Raw genomic sequence first — 27006 nt, forward strand, 5'->3', positions numbered from 1 at the left:
CTGCCCACGTTGAAACTCCAAAAATTTAGTACGAAACACACCCAAAAATTTAGTTTCATATAACAAACCATAAGCAATGCACTGTCTAATGATTTCATATGCTTCTTTTTCGGAAAGATAATATTCGAGTCTAGTGATATAACAAAAATATGTTCTTGTATGTGTTTTTTCTGTTGACATGTCATATATTTAGGGTTCGTTATCTTTAGCATTGAGAAAATCTACTCCCATAATATATGTTTATTAAAAAATTACAATTAAGAAAGAAACACACAAAAAAGATAGAAATGATATACTCCTAATATAAAATTGAGTCTTTTCTTTGGATTATTTTCCTTCTCTCAATTGATTCACTTTTTATATTTTCTCTTTTCCATTGTTATGCAGTGATATTCACACACAATAATATATGAGCGATTGATGTTTTAAGATTTTCGAAAATTTTCATTAAATTATATTTTATTTTAAATTATAACAATTATTATTATTTTTAAATTTGATTTAAGTTATATTATTTATTATTTTGAGTATGTTATCATCTTCAAATTCAAACAGAATCTTATTTTATTATTGTTATAATTATACTATTTTCTTCAATTTCAAATCAAATTAAATGTTGTTTTTATATTTTTTATATTAATTTGATTTGTTGAAAAAAATATCATAAAGTGGTTTTAATTTATATAATCAAATCAAATAACATATATAAAAATATCTCCCTAGACATTTGCTGAAGTTAAAATGCTATTAAGATACAATGGGATGAAACTTTTGCTTTTTCTCATACACGTACAAGTGTACGTAACAACTGCTACAAGACAGGATTACAGAGAAGAGAAACTTGCAACATAAAAAGTTAGTAGTAATTTACAAAAGCCGTAACTTCTACAAACAGTTTGTGAAATCCACATGGATTCACAAGTACTGCACTTATCTTACCCCAATCATTCATTTGCAATTCCCAAATATACCAAACAGACAGTTATTACAAAGTTCAAAGATCGTGTAAACGCCAATTTTAGTACATGTTGGTATCACTAGGACAAAACATATCCCACAAATCATAGTCATTTTGCCTTCCATTCACCGCCACTTGTTTTTCCTCTTTCACTTTTATTTTTTAAAAATATATTCTCATTTATAGGGAGAAAAAATAAAGGAAAAGATTTGCTTATGCTAACTAAGAGGCTTTCTCTTTTTTACTTTGGCTCTGATTAAACATAGAAAAGCCAAATGGTGGGATCATCAGTTGGCCATATCGTAAAACACCAAATTCTGTAACTGGAGCAATTTTCATGGTCAAAGGAATGATGTATGGTTGTATCAAATTTCAGTATCTTAAAATAATAAGAAACTGAGCTGAAAAGGAATAGACATGTATGGCCAGTGGTCACACTGGTGGTGAGGCATAAAGAAACTGAAACTGGCTGTTTTTGAGCATTGACTCAGAGAATACCAAAAATCCAAAGCTGGAACAAACAGAAACTTTGGTGATCATTCACAATAAAACTGATTAATGCCCATTTCAGCACAGCCTGTAAGAGGTCCTTGAAATTTTTTTGAGAAGAAACCGACAATTTTAACATGACTAATAATTCCAAGTTTCCAACCATCCCATGTGGCTCCTTACTCCTTTCACTGAATTCTGTGCTTGCCTAGTCACTCTGCTCTTTTTCTCTGCCCCCTCTTTTTTCTTGTTGTTTCTCTCAGTTAAAGGCACTGTCCCAAGAAAAATCTAGAGTGCTGCATTCTGTGAATCTGGTTTTCAGCATGTGGGAATCCGAGAGTGAATCGGCTTCAGCACACAAATATGGGGGTGGACTTCTCACTTCAAGTAACCATGGTGTCAAGACAGAAGGATTTGTGCAAAGAGGCCACTCTTGGTAATGTTAATTAAATTCATAATTAGTACCCTTTGAAGTTGTTACAACCACTAATTGACCGTGAATCGAAATTTTAGTAGACACAGGCAGAAAATGAGATTGGTAGTTCTGCTAATGTTGTTTGCACTAGTAATTTATCCACTTTATGTCTTGAACAAGCTTGATTTATAGTTAAAGAGCATGTGAGCTGCTTAAAATTCTAGTCTCTTTTCATGCAGGTATGTGGCTACTGATATTCCAAGTGACTTCCTTGTTCAAATTGGAGAAGCTAACTTCCACTTGCACAAGGTAGCTATCTGTTTTTCTTTCCTGAGGTTCGAATTTCATGATTTCCTTTGTTTTATGCTAAGAGATCAGAAACTATTCATTTATGCTGTTGAATTTTGTGTTTACTTATCTTCTTCCCCTTTTGCTGTGAAAGTATCCCTTGGTATCTAGAAGTGGAAAGCTGAGTAGAGTCATATATGAATCCCACGACCCAGATTTGAATAAGATAGTTATCGATGATATCCCTGGTGGGGCAGAGGCTTTTGAGCTTGCGGCCAAGTTCTGCTATGGAATTGCTGTTGATTTAACAGCAGGCAACATCTCAGGCCTAAGATGTGCTGCAGAGTACCTTGAAATGACTGAGGACCTAGAAGAAGGGAATCTTATATTCAAGGCAGAAGCATTCCTTAGCTATGTTGTTTTGTCTTCATGGAGAGACTCTATAGTAGTGTTGAAAAGCTGCGAGAAGCTGTCACCGTGGGCAGAAAACCTTCAAATTGTTCGCAGATGCAGCGAGTCCATTGCTTGGAAAGCTTGTGCCAATCCCAAAGGGATAAGGTGGTCCTACACTGGAAGAACAGCAAAAATTTCTAGCCCAAAATGGAATGATATGAAGGACTCAAGCCCAAGTAGGAACCAGCAGGTTCCTCCTGATTGGTGGTTTGAAGATGCCTCAATCCTTAGGATTGATCACTTTGTTCGAGTCATCACTGCCATTAAGGTAAAGGGCATGAGATTTGAATTGGTTGGTGCTTCAATAATGCATTATGCAACTAAGTGGCTACCGGGATTGATTAGTGACACTGCAATCCCTGGTGATGAAGCAAGCAACTGCAGCATGAGTAACAGTAGTAGTAGTGGTGGCAGTAGCTGGAAAGGTGGACTTCATATGGTTGTGACTGGAACAAAAGATGACACTTCAAGTCTTCAAGCTAAAGAGCAAAGGATGATCATTGAGAGCCTTGTCAGCATTATTCCACCTCAGAAGGACAGTGTCTCATGCAGCTTCCTTCTTAGGCTCCTGAGAATGGCAATCATGTTAAAGGTTGCACCTGCACTGGTCACTGAGTTAGAGAAAAGGGTGGGAATGCAATTTGAGCAGGCTACACTGGCTGATCTTTTAATTCCTTCTTATAATAAAGGAGAGACTATGTATGATGTGGATCTTGTTCAGAGGCTGTTAGAGCATTTTATTATTCAGGAACACACTGAAAGTTCAAGTCCAAGCAGACAGTCCTTTTCTGATAAACAGCATATGGGAATGGGATGCATCCTAAATGCCAAGGCAAGAGTGGCAAGGCTTGTTGACAGTTATCTTACAGAGGTGTCCAGAGATAGGAACCTTTCCCTCACCAAGTTTCAGGTACTTGCAGAGGCTTTGCCTGAGTCAGCTAGGACCTGCGATGATGGACTATACAGAGCAATTGATTCCTATCTTAAGGTAATTTCTTAGGAAAATTGAAACAAATTTTTTTATTTAACTCCTTTTTTTGATAATTTTGAATTACCTAGTGTTACACCTCATTATTACTTGAAATTTTGATAAAACATTGTGGTCAAATTTGAAATTAAATAATGGATTTCATTCATGCTACCATAGCATGCTTCTTGTTCTCATCACAATAAAGGAAAAGTTAATTAGTGGCAATACATTTGATCTAGAGAATATTGTTTCCTGATTCTCCCATGAACTAGATTTAGGACATGTGTGCCTATATCACAGATATTGATCACTAAACATAAAACCAATCAATTCCCAAGCAAAATAGTTTTTTTTTTTTTTTACTTTTATTTATACACAGAAGGTTTGTTTTATATTTTTAATGCTATAATTTGTTTTCTAATGATTTTGAATTACCTAGAGTTGCATCTCATGATACTAGGAATTTTGGTAAAACAGGCATGGTGAAATTTGAAATAAAAAATTGGATTTCATGCTAACTTGGCAATTTAGCATGCGGCTTGTTCTAATCACAATAAAGGGAAAAGTTGATTTGAAATCAAATGTATTGCCACTGAAAGATATAAAATCAAGCAACTCCGTGCTTCTTGTTGCACACACAAGGTTGGTTTTATATCTATTGGTTTGGCAAGGATGATAAGAAATAAATAAGAACTTCTGAGAAACTATGTTGATGAGTTCTTGATCAATCACTCATTGTAGAAGGATGAGTAGGAATGTGTAGAAGCTCAGCTTCACTTTTCCAATGGATCTCTACTTCTGAATTTCTTATATGTGTAACAAATTAACAGGCACACCCTACACTTTCTGAGCATGAAAGGAAGCGACTATGCCGTGTAATGGATTGTCAGAAACTGTCCATTGATGCCTGCCTGCATGCTGCTCAAAATGAAAGACTTCCGTTAAGGGTTGTTGTGCAAGTTCTATTCGCGGAACAGGTAAAGATAAGCAATGCACTAGCCAGCAGTTCTGTGAAAGATGTTGAATCTGAGAGTCATGCAATGGTTACAAACCGGAAAACACTTCTCGAAGGGACACCACAATCATTCCAAGAAGGATGGACAGCTGCTAAAAAGGACATCAACACACTAAAGTTTGAGCTTGAGAGTGTGAAAGCCAAGTACATGGAGCTTCAAAATGATATGGCTAGCTTGCAGAAACAATTTGATAAGATGCTAAAGCAGAAGCATACTTCTGCATGGAGCAGTGGGTGGAAGAAACTCAGCAAACTTGGAAGGACAACACATCTAGTAGAAAATCAGGATGATTCTCCTGAGATTCAAGATTCACTTGAACAAAACAGAAAGACTACTAGAAGGTGGAGAAACTCAATATCCTGATTCCTGAAATATGAGAATTCACTATTTCTTTGAAAGTGTTTCTCCTTCCCTCTTATAGCAATTTCTACAAGATTCTAGCTAAATTGTAATTTGTCACCAAAGCTAGTCATATTTTTCAAGTGTGAATTCTACTGGCACTCCAATCACGACTAAATCCTCCTTTTCTTATGCTGTTTTTTCATTAAAAAAAATGTTATGCGTGTATATTTAAAAATCTATAGTTAAGTTTCGTTACGCCGGACAAAATAGACACTTGGATTTCCATTTATACACAATGTTTCCTTTTGTTTCTGATGCACTAAATTATTATAGGCAGAGTGAAGACTAACAGAAAGAAGATTATACCAAACAATAATCAACTGATATTAGACAAATTAAAGTAAACAAGACCATCTAACAATAATCATATGATGCATGATTTCATAAGAGAATTAACAGTTGGCAGCCAGAAAAATAGCTAATGCCAATACTGCTTCAGTTCAGTCTGGTTTCACATGACATTAAGATATATGTTAATTGAGGAAGATAGAAAAGAAGGTGAAAGATTACAAATAAAATGAAAATATAAAGTTAAAGAACATTTTGAATTTCACTTGTAGATGCTTAATAGAGGATACACAGGGCATGGGAATATGATTTTGAACCAGTAAGGAGATTTTTATTTTTCATTTCTATTTTATTATCTCTTATTTTATTTTCATTTATCATCTCTATTTGTTTTCATTCCTAAGTTTTAACTAACAGATTCAATTCAAGGAGTAAAAAGAGAAAATAATAACAAAATGTTTATAGATACATTTTATAGAAAAGAACTTGTCCAGCCAGAAGCAGTGAAATAAAAAGAAAAAAGAAACATGATTAGATATTCCAACATAAATGATGCCATCCTGCATAAAAATAGTGACAGAGTTGTCATGTGACAAGACAAAAGGGTTCCACGAGTCCAAATCGGCAACAAGTAAATCTTTCAATAAGATTAGATCACCGTGAAGGATTTCATTGATGCTTTCATCATCATCATGAAAGACATTTAAAAATTGGAATGTAGTCCCTTGGAAAATTAGAAATAGGTGGATTAATTGTATAGAAATTACTAGACACATGTTTTTCTTAGTTGGCCGCATTTATAGAGAAGGCAACTCCTGTGCAGACTTGTTAGCCTCTCATACTAATTCGATTACAGATTTTTTGTGGTGGGACTCTCCCACATTTTGTTTCTTATGAGTTCTATAGAAATAGGATTGGCCTCCCAAACCATAGGTTCAAATAGTTTGGTTCTTCATGGGTTTGGTTCATGCCCCCCATGGTTTTGTATATGTTATCTTTTTGGTTTAATGAATTTCTTGGGGTTCATCTGATAAGCATTGCGTTGGTGGCCAACCTAGTTGGAATCACGTTCGCTTTTGTCTATTTTTTGCTCCCTACTCTTGACTTCAAAAAAAAAAAAAAAAACCGCCAATCAAAAAAGACTATCATGGCAAGTGGCAAACTGCTTAGAACATCTCACGGCAGGCACCAACCATACGAGGAAAGGGTAGAAATAATTATCCTTGTGTTAATTATTATCCTTCAGTGCTAGTCTTCTTCTTTAATGTCCCTCTCTGTGCTCATTTCGAAGCACTTTTTTATTTGGCATGAGAAAGACAGCGCTAATATAATCACTAATTTTCCAACCAACTCATAATTATTATAGCATCCAGTTTAAAAGTCGGTGCCTAGAACCATTTCTACTAAACAGTGACAAAAAATGATTTTTAGGCCTTCAAATTAGTCATGAGATTCCAGAAGTTTTAATTGCATCGCATTATGGCCAATCTTAATGTCAGACGCTTCATAATTGCATGTTTTGCTAGCTAATAAGAAAACAAGGACTTTATTTGGCAATGGGTGGGTTAATCTAATCCAATAATTCAATTTTTCCTAAAAAAAACAAGACAATGGTTGAAAATTTGCTGGAACCTGTTGTATATAAACTAACAACATAAAAACTCATTCAATCCACTACATGTAGGAATATTAGTAACTTATAAGGCCTTCTGTTTGAATCCAAATTTTAAGTTGCTCAACATTTTCATTTCTAGAGGTGCACAAATAGTGACAACAGCAATACGAGCAAGTTCTATGGTTTCAATGCATAGGGTGTAGTAGCATTTAGTACTATTATTAATTTCAAACAGGATGACCGACCATTATGAACAATGCAATATATGAATACACTCAATTCGAAGGTTTTTATATATAAAGGACCAAAATCAACCAGAGTTGAATACTGCAATATTGAAACAATGTTCATGGCTGAAGCAATACACCAGTCATGCTTAATTTAAATTGAACTAGACCTAACAGCATGAAATATATTGCAGATAAACAAAAATGGTGCCATTTCAAATAATTATAAATATAATATTTTAACTTTTCTTAAAAATAATTTCAGGCGAACGTTATAATTATTGTGAATGACATGTTATTGTATTATATGTTGTTTAGGTTTGAGAACAAACTCCTAGATTAGAAGTACTAATATATACAAAACAATTATTAAATTTGACTTTGAAAAACTAATTTTGTAATAAAATTTGATAAAAGAAAAAGGCTAAATGGCACCAATCGATTTTGACAAAACACACCAGAATAGTAAATCCATGAATCTCGCACGTGTCCTGTCAAATTCCTCTAATTTTTTCCTTTTTTTTACAACCAATTAAAAATAAACAGCAGCTTTCGTACTTGCTATTTTAAAATAAAATTTATACCAAATAGCATGCCTCTTGTTAAAAAAACTATAATAGATATAGCAAAAATGAAAAAAACTATACTAGTAGTTAATTGAAAAATCATTTGTAAAAGTTTATTTTAAATTTTATTACCTATAACCCTGAGCTTTAATTTGATATAAATATATATTAGATATTTAAATTAACTAGTTTTGATTTTTTTTTTAAAATATAGTTAAATAGGAAGAACAAATTATTAAGAGAGTCAGACAATTCATATCAAATATCACTGCACCTCAAAAGTGACTAGTCTTTAGCTATAAAAAAAAGTGTGAAATCAGTAAAATCCTGCTTCCAAATTTTCATTCAAAAACTAAATAACTTTCATCAAATGGAAAATCCATTTCTCTCAAATTGAAATACTTTTTGTGTGCTAATTTTAATTTTATATGAAACTGAAATTTCTTTTAAAATTCCAAGTTCCAACTAAAAATTGTATGAAACACTAAGAATCTGGCATGTATTGGTTATTTCATGTATAAATTCGTGAAAATAAAAGGCAAAGTAAAAATAATATGAAAATTTTATAATGATTAATAAAAACAGAAATATGTCCTTAATTTTCCCAAGTTATTATTTTATGGCTAAACCGTCAGGTCTACAGTAGTGAAAAGTAGTGTATCTTAAAACTTTTTATTTATGCATTTGAACATTCTCAAGAGCTTACTTCAGAGTCTTGCTTTTTTTTAAAAAAAAGAGCTTACTTCATTAGTTTATTCATGCGTCTTAAAAATTTGGTAACTTCTTTTCAATGATAGGAAACTCTGATTGCGGATAAGAAATGCAAGTTTGTTTGTAGAATTGTAGTAATATTCTCTTTAATTTGAGCACACTTTGACAGGGTTAATTTTGCACATCTGTATTCTTGGAAGTTATGCGATGTTAGCATAACTTGAAGTGATCGCAACAAGTCCAAAGATTATTTCTACTGTTCAGGCTTTATAGTTAAATATCTTAAATTTGGAAGCGACGGCATGATTGAAAGATTAGTGTTCATATTCATACCATTGCTTTATGTCAACAAAGTGTGGACATAAAAGATAGAGCTAGAAAGCCGAAACTGCCTAGATCAGAGTTGTTCGCGTCAATTAAGTGTGATGGGAATAAAAAATTCAGAAAACATAATTAATTAAACTATAATTTATCGTATATGAAATGATGTAGACCAATATAAGCTACATGTGTCGCACAGCACAGCTTTAAAAAAATTGACAGGCACTATAATCTGAAGGGTTCAGGACCACGTACATGAACAATACTTCATTTTCATTTTTGTTTAAAGTTAAATTAAGCTTTTAGCAAAAAGATGTATATCATCAGGTATGCGAAATTTCCACTCATTTCCCGTCTCACAGGAGAAAAGATAAACTTATCAGAAATTTTCTATTAGTTTTTTAAAGCACGTTGTTCTCGCATATTTACATGCAAAGTATACAAGACAACAGAGGAAGTGAGGAATCATGGATTCATAGTAAAATGACATTTAATTATTCAACATGTACAAACATCAAAGACAAAAAAATATGAATGCCAACGAGTCATCAACCAGAATACACCACTGCGCTGCCCTTACAATATTCACAATCCAAATCATTCATACAATCACACAACCGACAGATAAATAATAATGAAAAAGAAACCTAGAATACTCAACCCACCTCTCAATTACAACGTAGAAAAGAGAATCACCTATGATTCCACCCTCAACACGTAAAACAAAGTAACCTTTACTACTACCACAACATGCTATGTATCCAACAAATGGGGCCCCAGCAAGTCATGATGAAAACACAACACCACGCTCCTCATTCAAGCACTCCCCAACATTGAACTTTCTTCTTGGTACTTTAGAGTCTACGCTAGCATGATATGCGTACAAGCTTGGAAGAGAGGAGAGAACAAAGCACAAAATCAGGAATGAAAAGGAGGAGGGTGGAGAGTGGGACCCCAGTTACCTAACGCGCATGCATTCGATCAACAAGAGAATTCAAAACTCCTGGAGAAAAAAAGTGTCCTCATTTACAGCACAGCAATCCACTATCATCTCCCATCCATTCAATCTCTCTGTGATCTTTAATCCTCCAAACGCTAAAAGATAAAAAATCTTGGTCATCAACTTTAAATCCCAAACCCCATATTTCTTCAATTGCAGTGGCAAAGGGCAGTACTATCTATTGCTGTTTTTGCCCCTTCACTGCTACACTATAAATACTCCTCGAGAAAGAGGATAAAAGAAGCAGATGCTAAGTTGAAAACTTGCAATGCAACAAATCTAATCATTCAACAGATACAACTTTTTTCACCACCCATGTGCCCTTCAACCAACCATATTGTAACCACCACAATGAGCACTTAGTGATATTTCAGTGTACCAGCTTGGGACGCCAAAGATTTCAAGTACTCAATAGTACCATCAATGACTAACAGGGGATGCTTTCCTTTTGCTCCAGGAATAAAGTTCTCGAGAACTCTCAACAATTCACGGATTTTATCCTTTTTCAATTGAATATCAGCAGGTGTTGGATTATCTTCTTTAGTTTGCCTTGCAGCATACACCCCGCCACTACTAGAATACTTTGATTCAGCATCACTGGCATACTCGCACATTTCATTTAGCCTTTCGGAACTAGCACTGTCCATGAGTGGTGGTAGTGTATTGTATCCACTATCAATTAACTTCTGCCTTTTGTTTGGCCAATCAGAGCCAGCAACCTCCTTCTTCATGCCTGCAAACTGTTCTTGCATCACATAAGTTCTTTTTGTAACCAATGGAGAATGACCAGTACTTGTTACCTCATCATCATCATCATCATCAGAATAAAGCAATGCATTGATTTCTTCTGTGTCTTCATGCATTTCACTTTCTTCATTGTCTATATGATCTTTACCAGTCTCTTCGGGTGAAGTGTATATGGGTAAATGCTTTTGGCCCATATTAGTTGCCTGTGCTTCCATGTTTACATGATAAACTTGAGCAAATTTTGTAGCAGTAACAGTTGGACTTTGGACAAGAGAGAAGACAGGACTATAAAGCATCCTTGTCTTACTACCAGAGTGGTCAAAAATAAGTAACTTCTTCTGGAAAGATGCATGATTTGCATTTTGCATAGCCCCTCCAGTATGTGTTTCTTTCAAATATGGTTCTGAATGAGGATACTGATGGAACCCATGCACTTCATTGGTCTGCTCAGTCTTCCAGTTTGGGAGAGCAGGAGCTGTGAATCCTGGAAACACGCTGACAGCAGGAAAGATGCATGTGCTGGGGTTCATATAAGCTGAATGAACCTGCGAACTGGGCTCTGCCGAGGTGCAGGAGCAATTTAAGTAAGGTGATGGCCAAGCCACATGCTGTGGGTAAGGCCAAGACCTGTGATCCTTAACCATTCAACAAATAAAATGACCTAAAGAACAATAGAATTGATCAATTAATGCTGATGACGAAAAACTAGACCCTTTCAGATGTAAAGATAAAAAAAATAACATTTGAAAATACATACCAGTGCCTTGATATGGGATCTTGAATGACTTGCTGCTTCTCTTGGGAACAAATGACAGAAATAGAAAACTACAAACTTCAGCTTAAAGAGAAATAATTGCAAAGCAATCTACGTTACAGGCTTAAGCAAATGGCGGAAGTACTCAGCCTGCAAATGTTAGAAGATAGCACTCATCATCCATAAGCTCATAAAATTATCTGATAGTCAATACCAAAAGTTTTCGCGATCATTGATCATGATGTATATGTTCTATGCACAAAATAGGCATAAATGAAAATTTTCTTCAAACAGCTGGTTTCAAAATCATGCCTACAGTTACAGAAAAGAACTGCAATAAACACTAAAAATCAGCAACAGCTTACAAACCTGACAATCGTGCAAAGGTTGAAAGCATGCTATCACTCTAACAATAATTGCTGGTTCACCTTTAATGCCACTCTCATGTTTCAAAGCCCGGAATCTTGTTTGGCTTGCTGCTTGGCACACCATAACGTCTTTTGATCGTACCACACTAGAATGTAATGCACACACCAAGAAAATGCCCCAATGGAATGTGATAATGAAGGAACCAAGCTAATTATAAAATCAAAATCAGCTAGAACTATAGAACTATATGAGACGATGACAAATAACACTGAAGATACAAAATACCAGGCTCTATCTTCACTTCCTAACCTTCAGCCAATTCTATACTCATCTGAAGAAATGATCAAACAGTGGTTGCCTTCCATGGCAGTAGTTAAAAATAAGGGACTAAACTCCAAAAGTAACAAAGTAAAAGGGTTTATGGTATTGGAGACCTATAGAATAACTTTACAATATAAGTTCAAGCGTACAACTTGACGATACACATCAACCAAAAGACCCAACCAACGCATGCTGATTTCTTCAAGATTCAACAATTGCTTAGAACTTCAGGATTCAGGAAGATGTTATGCCCTCAACACCAATTACTCTGAAACAGTATTAAAACAATTTCATGTTGGCAAACATAGTAACAACAACAACAGTGTTTATTATATATAAAAAAAATATTCTCCAAAATCATAGAAACAAATTTAATGTTTCAAATGAGAAAGCATCAATAACTACTATGAGGCTGTGACAAAGGAAAAACTCATTGCAGCATATAACTCAGCCATTCGTTTCTTCAAAAAAATAAAGCTGTAGGAGCCTCACCACTCTGCTAATTTTCTCATCCAATTTTGTAGATTATAGAGAAAGTAATCATCATGCTGCTAACTTGATGGCAACAAAGAAAGAAGGCCATGAAGCCCACTTGGCCCAGTAGGATCACTACCCAATTACTTAATTTAATTCCTTGAAATTTCTAGTTGTTCTACTCAATGACAAGGAGAAAAAAAAGATAAAAATAAAATAAAATTAAAGACTATGTAATCCTCAAATTTGTCAGCAACCTAAGTAGGATAGTTTAACAGCAAGATGATCCAAATAATAATAATAAAAAAAATCCAAATCCAATTTCCATCACGGAGATCGTAGCCCGAATTGAATTCAAGCCATAACCTTTAACATGTTGTTTCTGTTAGCCACAAACCAAAGAACAGGTAAGAAAAGCCAGAAAACGAACAGATGAATCAGCTTTTGAAAGACTTACAGATAAATGAAGGCTGGAGAGATTGGTTTTGAAAATTTGAGGTTTGAGGAAACAGAGTGAACAGTGAGGAAGGAAATTTTCTGGAGGAAGGTTATGTTGTGTTGTGCATGCCCACCACTATATAGACAATCAAATCTCACTTTTGCCCTTCCTTTCATTTCCCGGTTTTATTTTCACCCTTTCCCCGCATAAGCTATTTTTTTATTGCAGTAAATTACAGTAAACTAGTTTTTTTTTTTTTCTTTCGTTATTGTCACTGCTAAACGTCATTTTTGTAAATTAAAATTATTCAAATGTTATTTGATATTAACTATCGGACAGTGAAATGTTAGAAATACTTAATTATAAGAGTTTGATCAATAATATTGTAATTGATAATAAAAATAAGACTTTATAAATTATATTAAATTAAATAAAAACTTTGCCTAAAACTTTAGAGTTTTGCTGTCACAATTCTACACTTAAGGAAGGTGCATGTACCTAGTAGGTAAAAGGATGGGAATTAAAAGAAAATAAACTAATCATGTAATATTATTAAACCAACAACCTCAACATTATTAGTTTTCTTTTCTAGTAAATTACTATTTTAATGATTCCTAAAATTTTAGACTGTTGTCATAATAGTTCCTAAAATTAAAATATGTCAAATAAATCCCAGAAATTGAAATATGTTAGTTATATTAGTCTTTAGCGTTAGTTTTGTTAAGAACTACAACAATAGTAAGAACAATTATAAGAATTATAATGTTAGTCATATTAGGCCTTATCGCTAGTTTTGTTCAGGATTATGGGGATAAGATTCTTTTACAACTTTTATTTTTAATTTCAATATCAAGTTGTTGTCTTTTTTTTCATCTTCTTTTGGCTGGTGATCAAGTTGTTGTCCTGTCCAATTATGTTTATAAATTGAGATAAAAAAAAATTATATGGACTACAAACCAAAATCACTATTTGGTAGGATATAAAAGTTATTCTAAGTTTAAAAAAAATAATGATTACATCTTATCAATTATTCATCTTATATATTACTTTTTAAATTGCTCCTTAAAACTTCAGATTATCCTTTCCAACGAAGTGGAATTCATAAAATATACGATCTTACTAGTTGATATGTAATGATTGAAGATTTAACCATAATTTTCTTTTGGTGACATGTAACTTCGACCAAAGTCCTCAGTCCTTACCAATCTAATTAGCAAACTGTGAAAGTTGCTTAAGAAATGAATCGATGCAGGTGGCCCTAATTAACTGGCGATCATTAAAAGCATTAGCATACTTGTCATATGGTTGAATGGTTATAATAATCAAAACAATTATGATGATTGATGACAATAACATTGCCGAAACGAAAGTCACAGTTCAGTAGAGCAGAGACATAAACATGTGCCATTCACTCATGAATAATCTAACACACTCATTAGCATCGTAATTTGTTGTTAGCTAGTCATTGAAATGCAACCAAACCCGAGGGCCCAATCGCCCCCACCAAAGTGAGCACATTGGCACGAGGTACATGGAATGAATGATACAATAGCATGACCATAAAAATAAGAGAATTATGCAAATGGTAGATCCATCAAGTGCAACATGCATTTTTAGCCCACTAACAACAATCATCCAATCTAATATATTACACCCGTGCATTTGATGAAAAGCCAAAAGAAGGAGAAGAAAGACTCGAAATTTATAAAAGGGGCAATATCATCCAATAATTCATGTATAATATTGTAAATTATATGCATGGTGCTATACCATTTTGCTTGGAGTGGAGGGCACAAGCACCAAATACCAAAAATCTATCATGAGGTCTTCCCTTTCGGTTACAGCTACACCAAAGTGCGGTTGGATTTCAGAGATTGGATGCTAGAATTCAGGGATTCATTTAAACTTTATAATTAAAGAACATACATGAAATTGATTGCTTTCTGATTTTTATCTCATTTTAAAGGCAAAGGCAAAAAAATGCATATCTTCAGGCTCCACAACATTTTCCCCAGCAAATGTTTTTTCAGTGAGCTTTATCAGAGGCACTAATAGTAGTTGGCCGACTAAATAGATTTTGTGAGCAAAATGCCAAATTACTATTATCTAAAACGCGGTTACAAGATCTTTGTTCTGAAATGCACTGCTTGAATGCAACTTTAGCAGTATTGGTGGTTGGAATATTGGAAATGATTTACAATGCAAAATTAGACTGTTGAAAAGCATTCATGATAGTTTGATCATCATTGTATTGGTAGATATAACATCTTTTCACCATTAAAATTTGGAAGGTCTAGTGATGGGAATGCAGCGTTGACAATTTGAAATGTTTTCTCTCATTTGAATATTATAGTAGTTAATAGTCTAATTCATGGTTCCAAAACTAGAAATAACTCACTTCTTCGTTCAAAACATGCAAACTTTTATCTTCTTTTTTTTATCTATTGTATTTTGAATTTTCTTGTGCTTCTGAGTGTGTATATGTATGCAAGTTTTACAAAAATAGTTAATCACGTTGAAAGTAAATTGCGATTTCTAGTAAACTTTATATATAATGTCAAGGTTTTAATATTGGAGTCACCACTTTGAGGACTTTACCCGACATTACTCTTAAAGATTAATGTCATAATTGGTCAAGGACCAAATGTCTGCTTGTTTAACCTTTATTCTGCTACTACCACAAAAATAGCGCATCACAAGGGCATTCTTACACATAAAATAGGTTTGGGGAATTCCCTATGGTAAAATCTTAATTGACAGTCTCTGAAACACCAATAAAAACATGCCACAAACTAATACATTTTTATACATACTAATTTTACTTTTGCTTGAAGTAAAATTTTAAAAGATTCTAACAGATAAAATTGGTTTAGGTAATGATACTTACACATAAAATTCTCTTCACTTCTTTACCTTGCTTATTTGCAAAAAAAAAAAAAATTAAAAAAATCTTGATGATTTTTTTATTATTTCTTGCTTTATTATTATACAACTCAAATTTATATGATGTTGAGTCTAAGCACAAGAGTTAAGGTCAACATGTAGATTTAAGAGTTTTTTCTACCTGGGTAGCATTTGTCTTTTTATCCTCGAGCCTCCATAAAGGAGAGTCAGTATGCTTATCAAGAAGCAATTGCATACATGGAATTGTTGATTCATGGGTCTGTTTTCGCTACTACTGCAAGATCATGGGACTGACATTGGCACATCCTAATAGCCAGATTCACAAAACATCTTCTAGGTAGTTGTTTCTTGCGACTTTTTTACGTTCTGAAAAGGTTAATCCGAAATATAATTTTACACTCTGAAAAGGCTAACCGAGAATGTAATTTTACATTCTGGATGGATTAGTTTTTCCAGAATGTAAAAGACGTCATTAATTCAAAATATAAGTTAGCCTTTCTGGAATCTAAAAAAGGTGTAGGAAGCAATTTGTAAGGTGCATTGGAATTATTGTTACTTTGTATAGGCCTAGTTAAGGACATTAAATGAAACAATTGCTTTTTGAAAAGGTTGTTGCTATTTGCACCTTATTTACTACTATACTCTACTTTTCTTCTTAAATTACCATTATCTTTTTCTTCCTCTAATATAACCTTTACTGTTTTTTTTTCCAAGATAAACACTCCCTTCTCTAAACACTACCTTTATTTGGATTAGGAGATTGCTTAGAGTCTTATTCTTCCTCAAATACAACCTTTACTTGTTTTTCTTCTACATAGACACCCCCTTCTCTAGACATTATCTTTATTTGAATTAGGAGACGTTGTTTAGAATCTTTGGGCATTCAAGAGAAACTTTTACCTGGTTTTTTTCAAGATAAACACCTGAGTGTTGCTAGGTGCACCCAACATTCTTTAAAAATGGAAAAATTGTCCCTGCTAATTTCTCCCCTTATGAATCAAGTTGATCCGTAAAAGACTTACGGATCAAGTTGATCCGTAAAAGACTTACGGATCAAGTTGATCCGTAAGTCTTAAAAATTAACTTACGGATCAACTTGATCCGTAAGGGATATTTTTGTCTTTTTGTGGTCAGTGCTGGGTGCACCTAGCAGCACTCTAAACACCTCCTCTAGGCACTACCTTTATTTGGATTAGGAGACGTTTAGAATCTTCGATCATTCTAGAGTGCTACAAAAATATCCTTGTTTTTGGTGCATGGTAGTGTTTTCTTCATGTGTTTGTGTCATGGTGATTGTCGCTTTGGTGTGGATAACAGAAGATTCGTAGGTTCAAGTTTTTCTTAGTTGAGGGAAGCCTACCACATAATTAAGAAATTCAATTAAGGTAAAAAGGGTTTAATGTAAGTAAATTAATAATTTTAATTTGTGAAATTGTGATGGTGAGAAATTGATGCCGATTTTGGCTAGAAGTGGGTTTCAGAACCTAATCTGTATCCAAGTGAAGTTGAATTTGTATGACGTTCTCCAAAAGCCTTAGTTGCTTTAGGGCAATAATGGGTAGAGAGGGGGTGCATTTTTTCTAAAAGAAAATGGGTAAAGAGAATTCTATAGGAGGAAGAAAAAAAATGAGGGCATATAAAATAAAAGGAAAAAGTAATGTTGGGGTATAATAGTAAAAAGGAGGTTCAAATGACATTTGCCTTTAAAATCGATGTAAAAGTAATACAAATATTGTTATTGAATTAGTTTATGGTTTGGTCCTTGGGATTAACACAAGCGCTTACCATGCGTAGAGCTTACAATTCGAGTCTGTCCGGTTCATTTGGGTTGGTCCATTACAAATTTACAAGCTACATACTTTCAAGTTGAGAAATTTTGCTAGTCCATCCTAATACATGGGTTGAGAAATTGAAGCTTTGTTTGAAGCAGACGAGGGGAATAACTTTTTTTTTAGAGGACGAAGGGAATAACTCAAGTAAGAAGTATCCTCCGAGAAAAAAAAAAAACAAAGACCCAGGTTCGAGGCTGTCGTCGGTGGGCTCAGAGATGACATAGAAAATCACACAAGCGGCATGAAAATAGGGCGCTATTACCTTGCAACTAGCACAAAGCTTGGCTTGTAGCAACAGCTCTATCAACAGAAGCAAATCGTGGTGGCAATAACGCTATTATTATTAGCAATAGCAAAGTCTGGTATCAATCTATACGAAATGTGATGTCACAATTATAAACTTGGGGTGAATGGTCAAGGACTAGATTCTTTATGATAAACAAAAACATCTATAGCCCTTCACTTGGAAGCAGAACCTAAGGTGATGCATTGCTAGATAATAGTAGTATTAATTTGCAAAGAAATGGGGAAGAAAGTAAAGGCTACCCAATATAATATTAGAGAGTTTGAGATCATTCAGAAAGTTATTTAGTATTTCACTTGGACAACTCAACCACTGTAGATATCACCCACAAGTCACAATGTGGGGATACCATTGTACAAGTCCATGAAAATGGAAGAATTTTATTCTTTAGGACAGAGACAGACTACCAAGGTTTTCATTGCGCACTTAAGACTTCGATTTCAAATTCCAAGACAGAGTTGGGCCGTATTCCCCAAGCAGGAAAGCCACCAGCACCATAAGCATAATCCGGAGAGCACTGCAAGATTATCAACAATATGAACAACAGGGTCTATTCAATTTAATAACCTTCCACTTAAGAAGAAAGTAACAAACAAACCAAGAGCTAAGAATCAAGGAAATACAATGAATTTGGGACCAACAACCTTAAATGGATTCCCTTTCCCAGGAAAGTTCAACATATGGTAAGGCTAATTTTGTAATGTCACCTCTACCAAGAACACTCAGTTGGATATAATGTCAGAAAAAAGAAATTGAATTATGCACATGAAAGCATATATATGTTGCGTTGAAAATAGACATCAAGGATTTTCCAACAAGTGACAATCTGAGCCATGACAAAGATTCTAAGACACTAGGATATTTTGACCATCTTTATATATAGCGAAAAGTTTCAGAACCAAGGGAAAAACAAGATGGATCGCATAATATTCACAATGATTAAAGTGAGAACAAGTAACATCAAAATCAAAGAATAGCTAGTACTTAGTTAATAGCTACAAGTTTCGTAATGAGAGAAAAAGTAAGATTTATAGGAGATAATGTCATAATGTATGCAATAGTTTTCAAGTGAGAACAAGAAGTAAGAGCATAGAAATATTACCCGGAGACGAGCAACTTCACCAATTTGCATGCCAAGCACACCTTCATCCCATCCTACAGTGGGAAAATAAATCAAAATGGGAAAAAGATATTAGGTGTCTACACATGTGAATCAAGATACAAACTCTTATACAAATCAATAGTATTATGTATGTAAAAGCAAGAGGAAGAGAGTGAAAATGGTAAGTATTATTAGTGGATTGGTATACATAGATACCTTTGATAACAGAACCTTGGCCGATTTTGAAAGTGAATGGGTTCTGGCCAGGATCCTTTGTGCTGTAAGTAAGTGTAAGATAAGGAGAGTTAATTAATAAAGAAGGAAAGGAAAGGAAAGGAAGAGAAATGATATAGGTAGGTAACCTCCAGAATTTCTGAGAAAGGTCACCGTTCTTCCCTGCTCACAAAATCGACAAGCACATCAAACAACAGCTAGATCTCACCTAATAAGGAACGCTCAGAGAGAGATTTAGGGTTTAGAAAGGGAGAATGACTAAGTCTAACTCACCGAAACCAGTGCAGTGAACGGTTACGTTCTGACCGGGAATTGGCTTCGGACCGGTGCCAGACCTCAACAACTGCTTCTCCACTCCCATCTCCTTTCTTTCTTTAGCTTCTCTTCTCCTCTCTCCTCTCCCCTCTTTAGCTCCGCTGCTCTTCTTTTAAATTGGTTCTTCTCTAATGTCACACTAGTTCATCAATTTGATGATAAGTGACAAATTGTGACATGTTATATTATCTAAAGCTTAAAAGTAACATTAAATTTGTTCTTCATATTAGCCCACTAGTTGATTTTAATTAAAAGACTTAAGTGTCCAATTATTTATGTTAATATTTTTTTTTATAAAAAAAAAGTATATGTGAAATTAATCTTTTTTAACTTTTTTTAAAGATATGATTTTTCTTTCTACAATATGATAAATTTTTAGAGATAAAAGACTAAATTAACATGTGTTTTGATATAAAGTGTGGAGATGTTGATCACATTTGAGTAAAAATATAGAAACTTTAAAAATGCATTACTCTCTTTCTAAACTATTATTTCAAATCAAATAAACACTTTTTTGTTATTAAAAAAAAACTGTACCAATTTTTTATTTGTGCACCTTATCTCTTTTGTTACGGGGTATAATTATTTACATATCGGGGAAACACAGACAGTACAAATACAGACAAGTTCTATCTTCAAAATGAATGACACGGCCCACAACAAAGCAGCAGCCAAGCCATTCCACACACCTGTCCCATGATTTCGAGATGTTTCAATCAATCTAAAAGAAAAAAAGTTAGATGAACACCCATTATATTATTTAATAATTAGAGAGATAAAAAAAATAAAATAAAATATAAATATGATAAAATTTATGTTGAAATAGAGAGATAAATAAAAAAATAAAAAAGATATTTATATATCATCATTCATAGATAATTATCAGTTTCTTTCATCGGATTTTCAGATATAAATCCCCAAAATGTCGAATAATATTATGAAGATCATCAAAGGTAACTAAAAGTATCCAGCCTCTAGATAATTTTCCTTATATTTACGGCTAAACCACACGTTTGATGCCAAAGTTGTAGAGTTAATCAATGAATTCTTAAAATAAATAATCCTAAATTTAACTCAAAGCACGTTGACGGTGTTGGAAGTTTTAACGTAAAACACTGCCCTCACACGGGAATCATCAATCATATCGAAATACTAAACATAGTAACTGACTCGTGGTAAAATTGCACAACTCCTCTGCGCCTCACACCCTCCTCCTCCTCCGTTACCCCGTTTCTGTCTACCCTGTATAAATAGTACCAACTTTTATTCCGCTTTCTGCTCAGTGATTCATTCTCAGAGTCACACACACGCACATATATTTTCTTCATCTTCGTACACCACTGTCTCATCATCTCCTTTTCCTTGTTCTGGTGGCGCTCTTGATTTTCAGATGACAACAGCAATTGGGTGAAACGTGAACGCCACCACCGATCGGGGTTTGCCAAAACCTTACAATGGAGGTCGAAAGGATGAGACAGTTGATGCTGATGTGGTGTAGAATACGAAGCAACCGTGTCGCTCTTGTGGGTGGAAACCATACCGCTGCCAGGTTTTGCAGTCGCTGAAATTCTCTCCTTCCTATATCGCTGGCTTTGTTTGTTTTTTCTCTTCCAACTTTACTCAATAGGATCTCATCTCGCTCGGTTAATTTAATCATCGATGGGGAGCACGATGAAGAATAAGCATTTGCACGATGGAAGAACAATTGCTGCTCTCAACCCCGAAAGTTTCCTCGTTATCAGGATTCCCGATGCGCTTGTTTTGCGCATTCTGTCTCGCTCATTGTTCGTGGCCATGGTTCTTGCTGCCTTGCCTTTCTTGGGAACTGTTCTCAAAGGATTCTATTTCTCTTCCAGTTTTGTTCCCAATGTCGAAACTGCAGCCGCATCTGGGTCTCTCGATGTGGGACTATTGAATTCGATTCTACATGATTTCGCTCATGAGGGTCTCCTCAGAGAGAACGATAAGGCACTCGTTCTGAACTCTCCCCTTCCTAATGTCTTCAGGGAAAAGATTGATGTTGTCATGGATTCTGATTGGGAAAGTAAGAGCTTGTTTGCTGATGTGTCTTATGATTTTGTGTTCACCTCTGGTGATATTGATGCTGAGTTTATTGATCGCATTCTGAAAATTGATGGCATTGTGGCTCTCCCGTTGGGGTCTAAACCGTCTAATTCTGCTTTCAAAGAACAAAATAATTATAGAGTTGTTTCCCTTAAGCGATATGGAACTGCTGTTGTTGTTGCATTGAAGAAAACTGGGCCAGCCGTTAGGTTGGTAGATTCTGATTCTTCGCCAAAGAGGAAGCTTTTGGCGACAAAGACAGAGGCCAAGAGTGTGGCATTGAAGGGTCTTGAAGATGTTCTCTTGGAGCCTCCGAGAAAGGCTTTGGTTAAATCAAGGAAGTACTTGAACAAGATCAAGTATTTACCTGACTTGGTGGGTGATTCTCTTGAAGGTTACAAAAGAAGAGTCTTCATTGGTGTAGGATTGCCTGAGGAGAACAAGGGTGTGATGCAATGGTTTAAGGAGAACTATCCCAAGAAGAATACTAAGTTTGAGACTCACAGCGTCGCGGTTGTGCCGGAAGACCATTTCGCCGTTTCTGCTTGGTTGTCTAAGAATGTGAAGGAGGAAGAGTACGTTGTGATGAAGGCAGAAGCAGGGGTGGTGGAGGAGATGATGAAGACGAGGACAATAAGGTTGGTGGATGAACTCTTCTTAGAGTGTAAGAATGAGTGGTGGCAGAGGGGGAAGACAATGAAGAAGAACGAAAGAACTTATTGGGAGTGCTTGGCTTTGTATGGAAGGGTGAGGGATGAAGGAGTTGCGGTTCACCAATGGTGGGGATAATTAATTGAATATTGAAGCTTTTAATTAGCTTGGTGTTTCTCTGATGTGCTCTGCAGTGTTTGTTACCACTTACTATTTCTTGGTTCGCTTCTATCTACTGTGTTTAATTTTCAGTGTTTGGTTTGTTTCTGTTATTCTGTGTGTGAATTTGCGCCTTAGGAGAACTGCACGTGCCGTGAGTTATGCATGCTTGTGCTCCTTTTCCATGGTGCTATTGCTTATGATGTGATAGTGCTTATAAATAAAAGGCTTGTTATCTTTACTTCTTTGCCTCTTTTCCATGATTGCGTTATGTGATGAAGTGTGTAATGGGGTGTGAATAATTTAGTCATGTGAATAATGGGCACCACTTTTATAATATTCTTCAACAACAATGATGAATAACAAGATAGACAGAAACTCACAAACAAAGAACCCAAGCATTTGTAGCGAGAGAATATAATTAATAAAAGAATCTTAGCTTCTACTAATATTTCATTAGTGTATTTAATAAGAGAATCAAGTCAATCATGTCCCCGCATTTTTAGGACATCTGTACGTTGGTTCCTTCATTGGTGAAACTTTGCAGGATACAAAACGAATCAATATTGGTCTAGTGAGATATCTTTGCTATGGAAAACAAAAATGGATCTGCATTTCTGCAGTTACATTTCACACATTTAATCTTGCAGTCATGATCCAACGACTAATTTTTTTTTTATTCTTATAATTCATAAATTTTGTAAAGATTAAAAATAAAAAGTTTAGATTGAAATGATATGGTATCTTCTCAAGTTTTGAATCTTCTCTATTTTGGAAAAATGATTGAGCGGTTTTTCCAAGAGAAGTGTGAACGTGAACCTTGAACCTGAATATGAATTGTTATAAACGGCACTTTCATTCATTCTTGTTCTTGTAAATAAAAGCTATCCTTCAGAAATCACCAATTTAATATGGTTAATTTAAAAATTTGAATAATGGTCCCCAGTTACAGTTAAACCGTGATCTTATAGTTATACCACCGACACAAAATTATCTTTCCTTGCAAAGGATCGTGGGGTCCCATTTCCCCTACTCTTAATTTCTATGATAATTAAAAAGTTTCTTCAGACAAGATGGGGCTGTAGTTTAGTGGTAAGAATTCCACGTTGTGGCCGTGGAGACTAGGGCTCGAATTCCAGCAAGAATTTTAATTGAAGTATCTGAAATTATTAAAATTTAAAATTTCTCAGTTCAAACACACTCTTAGTTTATGAGTTAAAACTTCGAACAGAAACAACGGCGTTTGAGATATCGCCTTAAAGTCCAGGTCAACGCACCCTTGCTTTTTTTAAGAGTTGAGGCTACGCTTAACGCTCCCTGCGTGTTCCCGATCCAACAAACAACTTCGTTCCGCGACTAACAAGGTCAATCTCTCTCATTCATAACTTCTAATTTATATTTCTTTTTTTGAATCTGTTCGTATAATATGACGGAGAATTCAATTCGTTTACATTGATTATTATAAAGCAATTCATTTGATATCTGTGTTGCTTAATTATTTGGTTTTATTTTTTCTCATCTCGTCCAGAAAGTAAGAGATATGATTGATGATGAAGCCTTGGGAGTCATTGCCAACATTCTTGGCATCTTCATTTTTGCTTTGGTTATAGCTTATCACCTGGTCACTGCGGACCCCAAATATAAAGTCATCTAAGATATTTGAATTTAATTTCTGATGTATTCAAAACAAAAATTTTCATGGATTCAATTTTGTTGATTGATCTGTAAGATCAGTTTCTTTCTATGTATGACTTAATATTGATGAAACCACAATTCGATTGAGGCTTATGCAGGCTAAATCTTCAATATTTTAGAGGCGTATGTTAACCATGTTGGTGTTTTGGTATATATAGATTAACTATGGATGCCTAATTGCTCAATGCGCATGGAATTGTGCAGATTAAGTACTCACGATTGACCCCTATTCATTTTCCTTGGTTGCCATTGGCCAAAATTTTATAATAGGAACCACAAACTCCTGAATAATAGACTCTGCTTTTGTTTTTTTTTTTTTTTTGCTCAAAATTTAGAGGAAAAATAAATTATACTTTAATGCAACATACATTTTGCTCAAAAGCCAAAGAGAAACATATGATGCTCCATTACATGGTGCTACATGGCATATTTCACTCAATCAAAGGATAACAAACAAAGTAAATAAACACGATGGGAATTGAAAGCTTGTGCGTGAACCTTTATTTTACTGCACATACATGCTAAGCAACATTGATTACGCTACATTAATCAACTGTGGTCTGTGGAGCATATATACTTGTAGCAAATAATGCAACAACTCAAGGATTGGTAGTTGTGGAAGGTGGTGAGAAGGGTGGAAGTGTGCGAATTAAGGGTGAAGGCAACCTATACTCTGGCCAGTCTGTTACTGGTGGGAATGGAGGAAAAATCACGCGAGGAGGAGAATTGTTCATATTGGGCAATGTGGGTGCCAGAAGTTTTCTACTGGCTTGGACATTGCCAATGGATAAAAGTGACAAAGCAATGAAGAAAAATGATAGGAGAAGCACACGGAAGGAGGCCATTTTAGTAGTATGAGTAAGTATGGGAAAAGTTGAGGGGATTCGTGGTGATGAGACAAGGACCTGCCCTTGAGCTTTTATAGTGCACCTTAGAAGAAGAGGAATTCGCCTAAAGAACGGTGTTTTATGTGTGGATCGTTACACCTCATCCACGTCGGTTTTAAATGGCTTCAAATGTTGGGAGGGCATTACTCTCGGACTCTGACAACGGTATCTTGATATAGATGCAAAAGTGTCCCCCTCCCACTTCATGCATTTTAATGTCGTTTTATATTTTCACTTAGCGATCTTTTTCTTGATGTTAAATTTGTATCAAGATGCTATTTCCCAGATTATTAGTGAAATGTCTTGTTTGAGGGGGAGGGGAGGGACTTCTTGCTAGAATGTAAGTAGTTGTAAAAAAATTCTATAGTGGATAGGAATAAACAAATTGATGAACGTATAAATGACAACAACCAGTACTTACAACATGTTTAGGTTTTGTTTGCAGGGCTTGGATGTGCATTTGTAGAAGTAATTCTTTTTTTTAAGAGGGGAGCAATTTTTGAAACTCAATGTATCTTTGGTTAAGAGGGGAGTTCATACAATAGGTAGCCAGCTAGGTTTTGTAGCATAGATTAGCAGGCTGTAATAGATATTTCACACTATAGTTTACGTGAAATTCAATGTAGTTCATAGGCTTTAGTGTCCCTAATTTTGGATTGGATGGAGTATAAGTTTACTTGTGTGATTTGTTTGTAACCTATTACTGAAAACTCTCCTAACTCTTCATGATAGATTCTAGTGATTGTTTTGGGGTGGCACTTTCAGTAAATAATATAAGTAAAAGGTCTTATATATACTAAATAAAAATGAACACGCAACGAGATCATAAATCTAGTGTTATTATCAGATTTATTCTTCTCGTATTCCTAATATTTTTATAATTTTTTTCCTATTTTTAGCTAAATAGTTTGAAAGTCACATAGGAAAAAATTAAAAATATTTTTTTAGGCTTAATTATATTTTTTATCCTTTAGGTATTATCATTGTATGATTTGAGTTCATCAGCCGATTGCACCAATTAAGTTAAATATTGTAATATATAATTTTAATTCCCTAAGTTGAAATCATATAAATTAAATCTCTTAAGTATTGTAATAATTTAATTTTAGTTTTTCTATTAGATAAAATTTACTAATGTTGAATTGACTAATGACATATCAGTTGCACGATGATGTCATGCTGATATGATTATTTGATTTTGCATGTATAATTTTATTCCTCAAAATTTATAATTATTTGATTTTAGTCTCCAACTTTTATAATTGTTTGAAATAAATTTTTCTTAGTTAAATTAAAGTCTCATTAAAAACCAACGTAGTTAAAATATACTTTTTCTCTCCCCCCAACTCTCCAATTTAAGAGAACTCTTAAAAGTAGTTAAAGGAGGATTTTGAAGGCTTAGCGAAAAATTATAATTTAAATTCCGCAACTAAATTTAGCTTTGCATTCTGGAGTTTATTTACCTTTCACCTTCTTTCTTCACAGGTCGTGTCTACTGCCTACAGTTCACCGCCCAAACGGCCATCACTCACTTGGTCCCAGAGCTGTTGGCTAAAGATAATGCCTCCATAATGAATGTACACATTATTAGAGCAGAGAAATGCATTTCAATTCATGTAAGAGAATATGTGGTTGATGTACCTGACATGTGCTTCTTAATTCTTATGGATTAACTGTTATATTTATAGACAGCAACGCCTTTCTCCTTTGGCAATTACTAGTAGTAATCAATGTTTTCTTAGATATTACTCCATTAAGAAATTAAAAGTGAGTTTTTTCTTAAAATAATTTCATTTATTTTTCTTATAAGTTTAAATATATAATTATATTTAGATTTATAATAAATATTTTATATTGTGATACAAGATTTTTTTTTTATTGTTGATAATTTCTTTAAAAATTAAGGTGGAACGGATAGATTAAAAGAGAGAAAATATTAAAAAAATTCTTAAAAGCATTCTTGTTAAATAATAATTCTTAAAATACTCTCATTTAAAATAGTTATTTTAATTTTATATATTTTAGTATAGAAAGAA

At 34.3% G+C, this 27006-nt stretch overlaps 5 protein-coding genes across 7 annotated transcripts; 3 read left to right on the forward strand and 2 right to left on the reverse strand.

Moving 5' to 3' along the window:
* Positions 1 to 1236: 1236 nt before the first annotated feature.
* On the forward strand, positions 1237 to 5078 carry LOC100815459 (root phototropism protein 3). Its single transcript, XM_003545661.5, has 4 exons — positions 1237 to 1883; positions 2102 to 2171; positions 2305 to 3591; positions 4404 to 5078. Exons 1-4 carry the CDS (start codon positions 1771 to 1773, stop codon positions 4950 to 4952), a joined length of 2019 nt encoding a protein of 672 aa, XP_003545709.1. The 5' UTR covers positions 1237 to 1770; the 3' UTR covers positions 4953 to 5078.
* A 4113-nt stretch (positions 5079 to 9191) lies between these two features.
* On the reverse strand, positions 9192 to 12984 carry LOC100778385 (transcription factor SAC51). 2 transcript variants are annotated; one of them, XM_026125700.2, is made up of 4 exons: positions 12842 to 12984; positions 11590 to 12178; positions 11224 to 11370; positions 9192 to 11127 (listed from the first exon to the last, which is right to left on the reverse strand). In XM_026125700.2, the coding sequence occupies exon 4, from the start codon at positions 11108 to 11110 to the stop codon at positions 10079 to 10081; it is 1032 nt and encodes a 343-aa protein (XP_025981485.1). In that variant the 5' UTR covers positions 11111 to 11127; positions 11224 to 11370; positions 11590 to 12178; positions 12842 to 12984; the 3' UTR covers positions 9192 to 10078. The 2 variants fall into 2 exon arrangements, with proteins under 2 accessions (XP_025981485.1, XP_040865818.1); XM_041009884.1 differs by having other exon boundaries at positions 11224 to 12178.
* Positions 12985 to 18131: 5147 nt separating this feature from the next.
* Positions 18132 to 19679, reverse strand: LOC100500283 (uncharacterized). Of its 2 annotated transcripts, NM_001248870.2 has the most exon segments (5): positions 18136 to 18380; positions 18966 to 19018; positions 19182 to 19243; positions 19328 to 19361; positions 19473 to 19601. In NM_001248870.2, coding segments are annotated over 5 exon segments (339 nt in total). In that variant the 5' UTR covers positions 19561 to 19601; the 3' UTR covers positions 18136 to 18278.
* Positions 19680 to 20602: 923 nt separating this feature from the next.
* On the forward strand, positions 20603 to 22629 carry LOC102659744 (uncharacterized). Its single transcript, XM_006597297.4, has one exon. It carries the CDS (start codon positions 21174 to 21176, stop codon positions 22365 to 22367), a length of 1194 nt encoding a protein of 397 aa, XP_006597360.1. The 5' UTR covers positions 20603 to 21173; the 3' UTR covers positions 22368 to 22629.
* A 1287-nt stretch (positions 22630 to 23916) lies between these two features.
* LOC102660017 (dolichyl-diphosphooligosaccharide--protein glycosyltransferase subunit 4A) lies at positions 23917 to 24526 on the forward strand. The gene has a single exon (XM_014767485.2). It carries the CDS (start codon positions 23929 to 23931, stop codon positions 24040 to 24042), a length of 114 nt encoding a protein of 37 aa, XP_014622971.1. The 5' UTR covers positions 23917 to 23928; the 3' UTR covers positions 24043 to 24526.
* The last annotated feature ends 2480 nt before the right edge of the window (positions 24527 to 27006 follow it).

This window comes from Glycine max, chromosome 15, assembly GCF_000004515.6.
Source record: "Glycine max cultivar Williams 82 chromosome 15, Glycine_max_v4.0, whole genome shotgun sequence".
Lineage (NCBI taxonomy): Eukaryota > Viridiplantae > Streptophyta > Magnoliopsida > Fabales > Fabaceae > Glycine > Glycine max.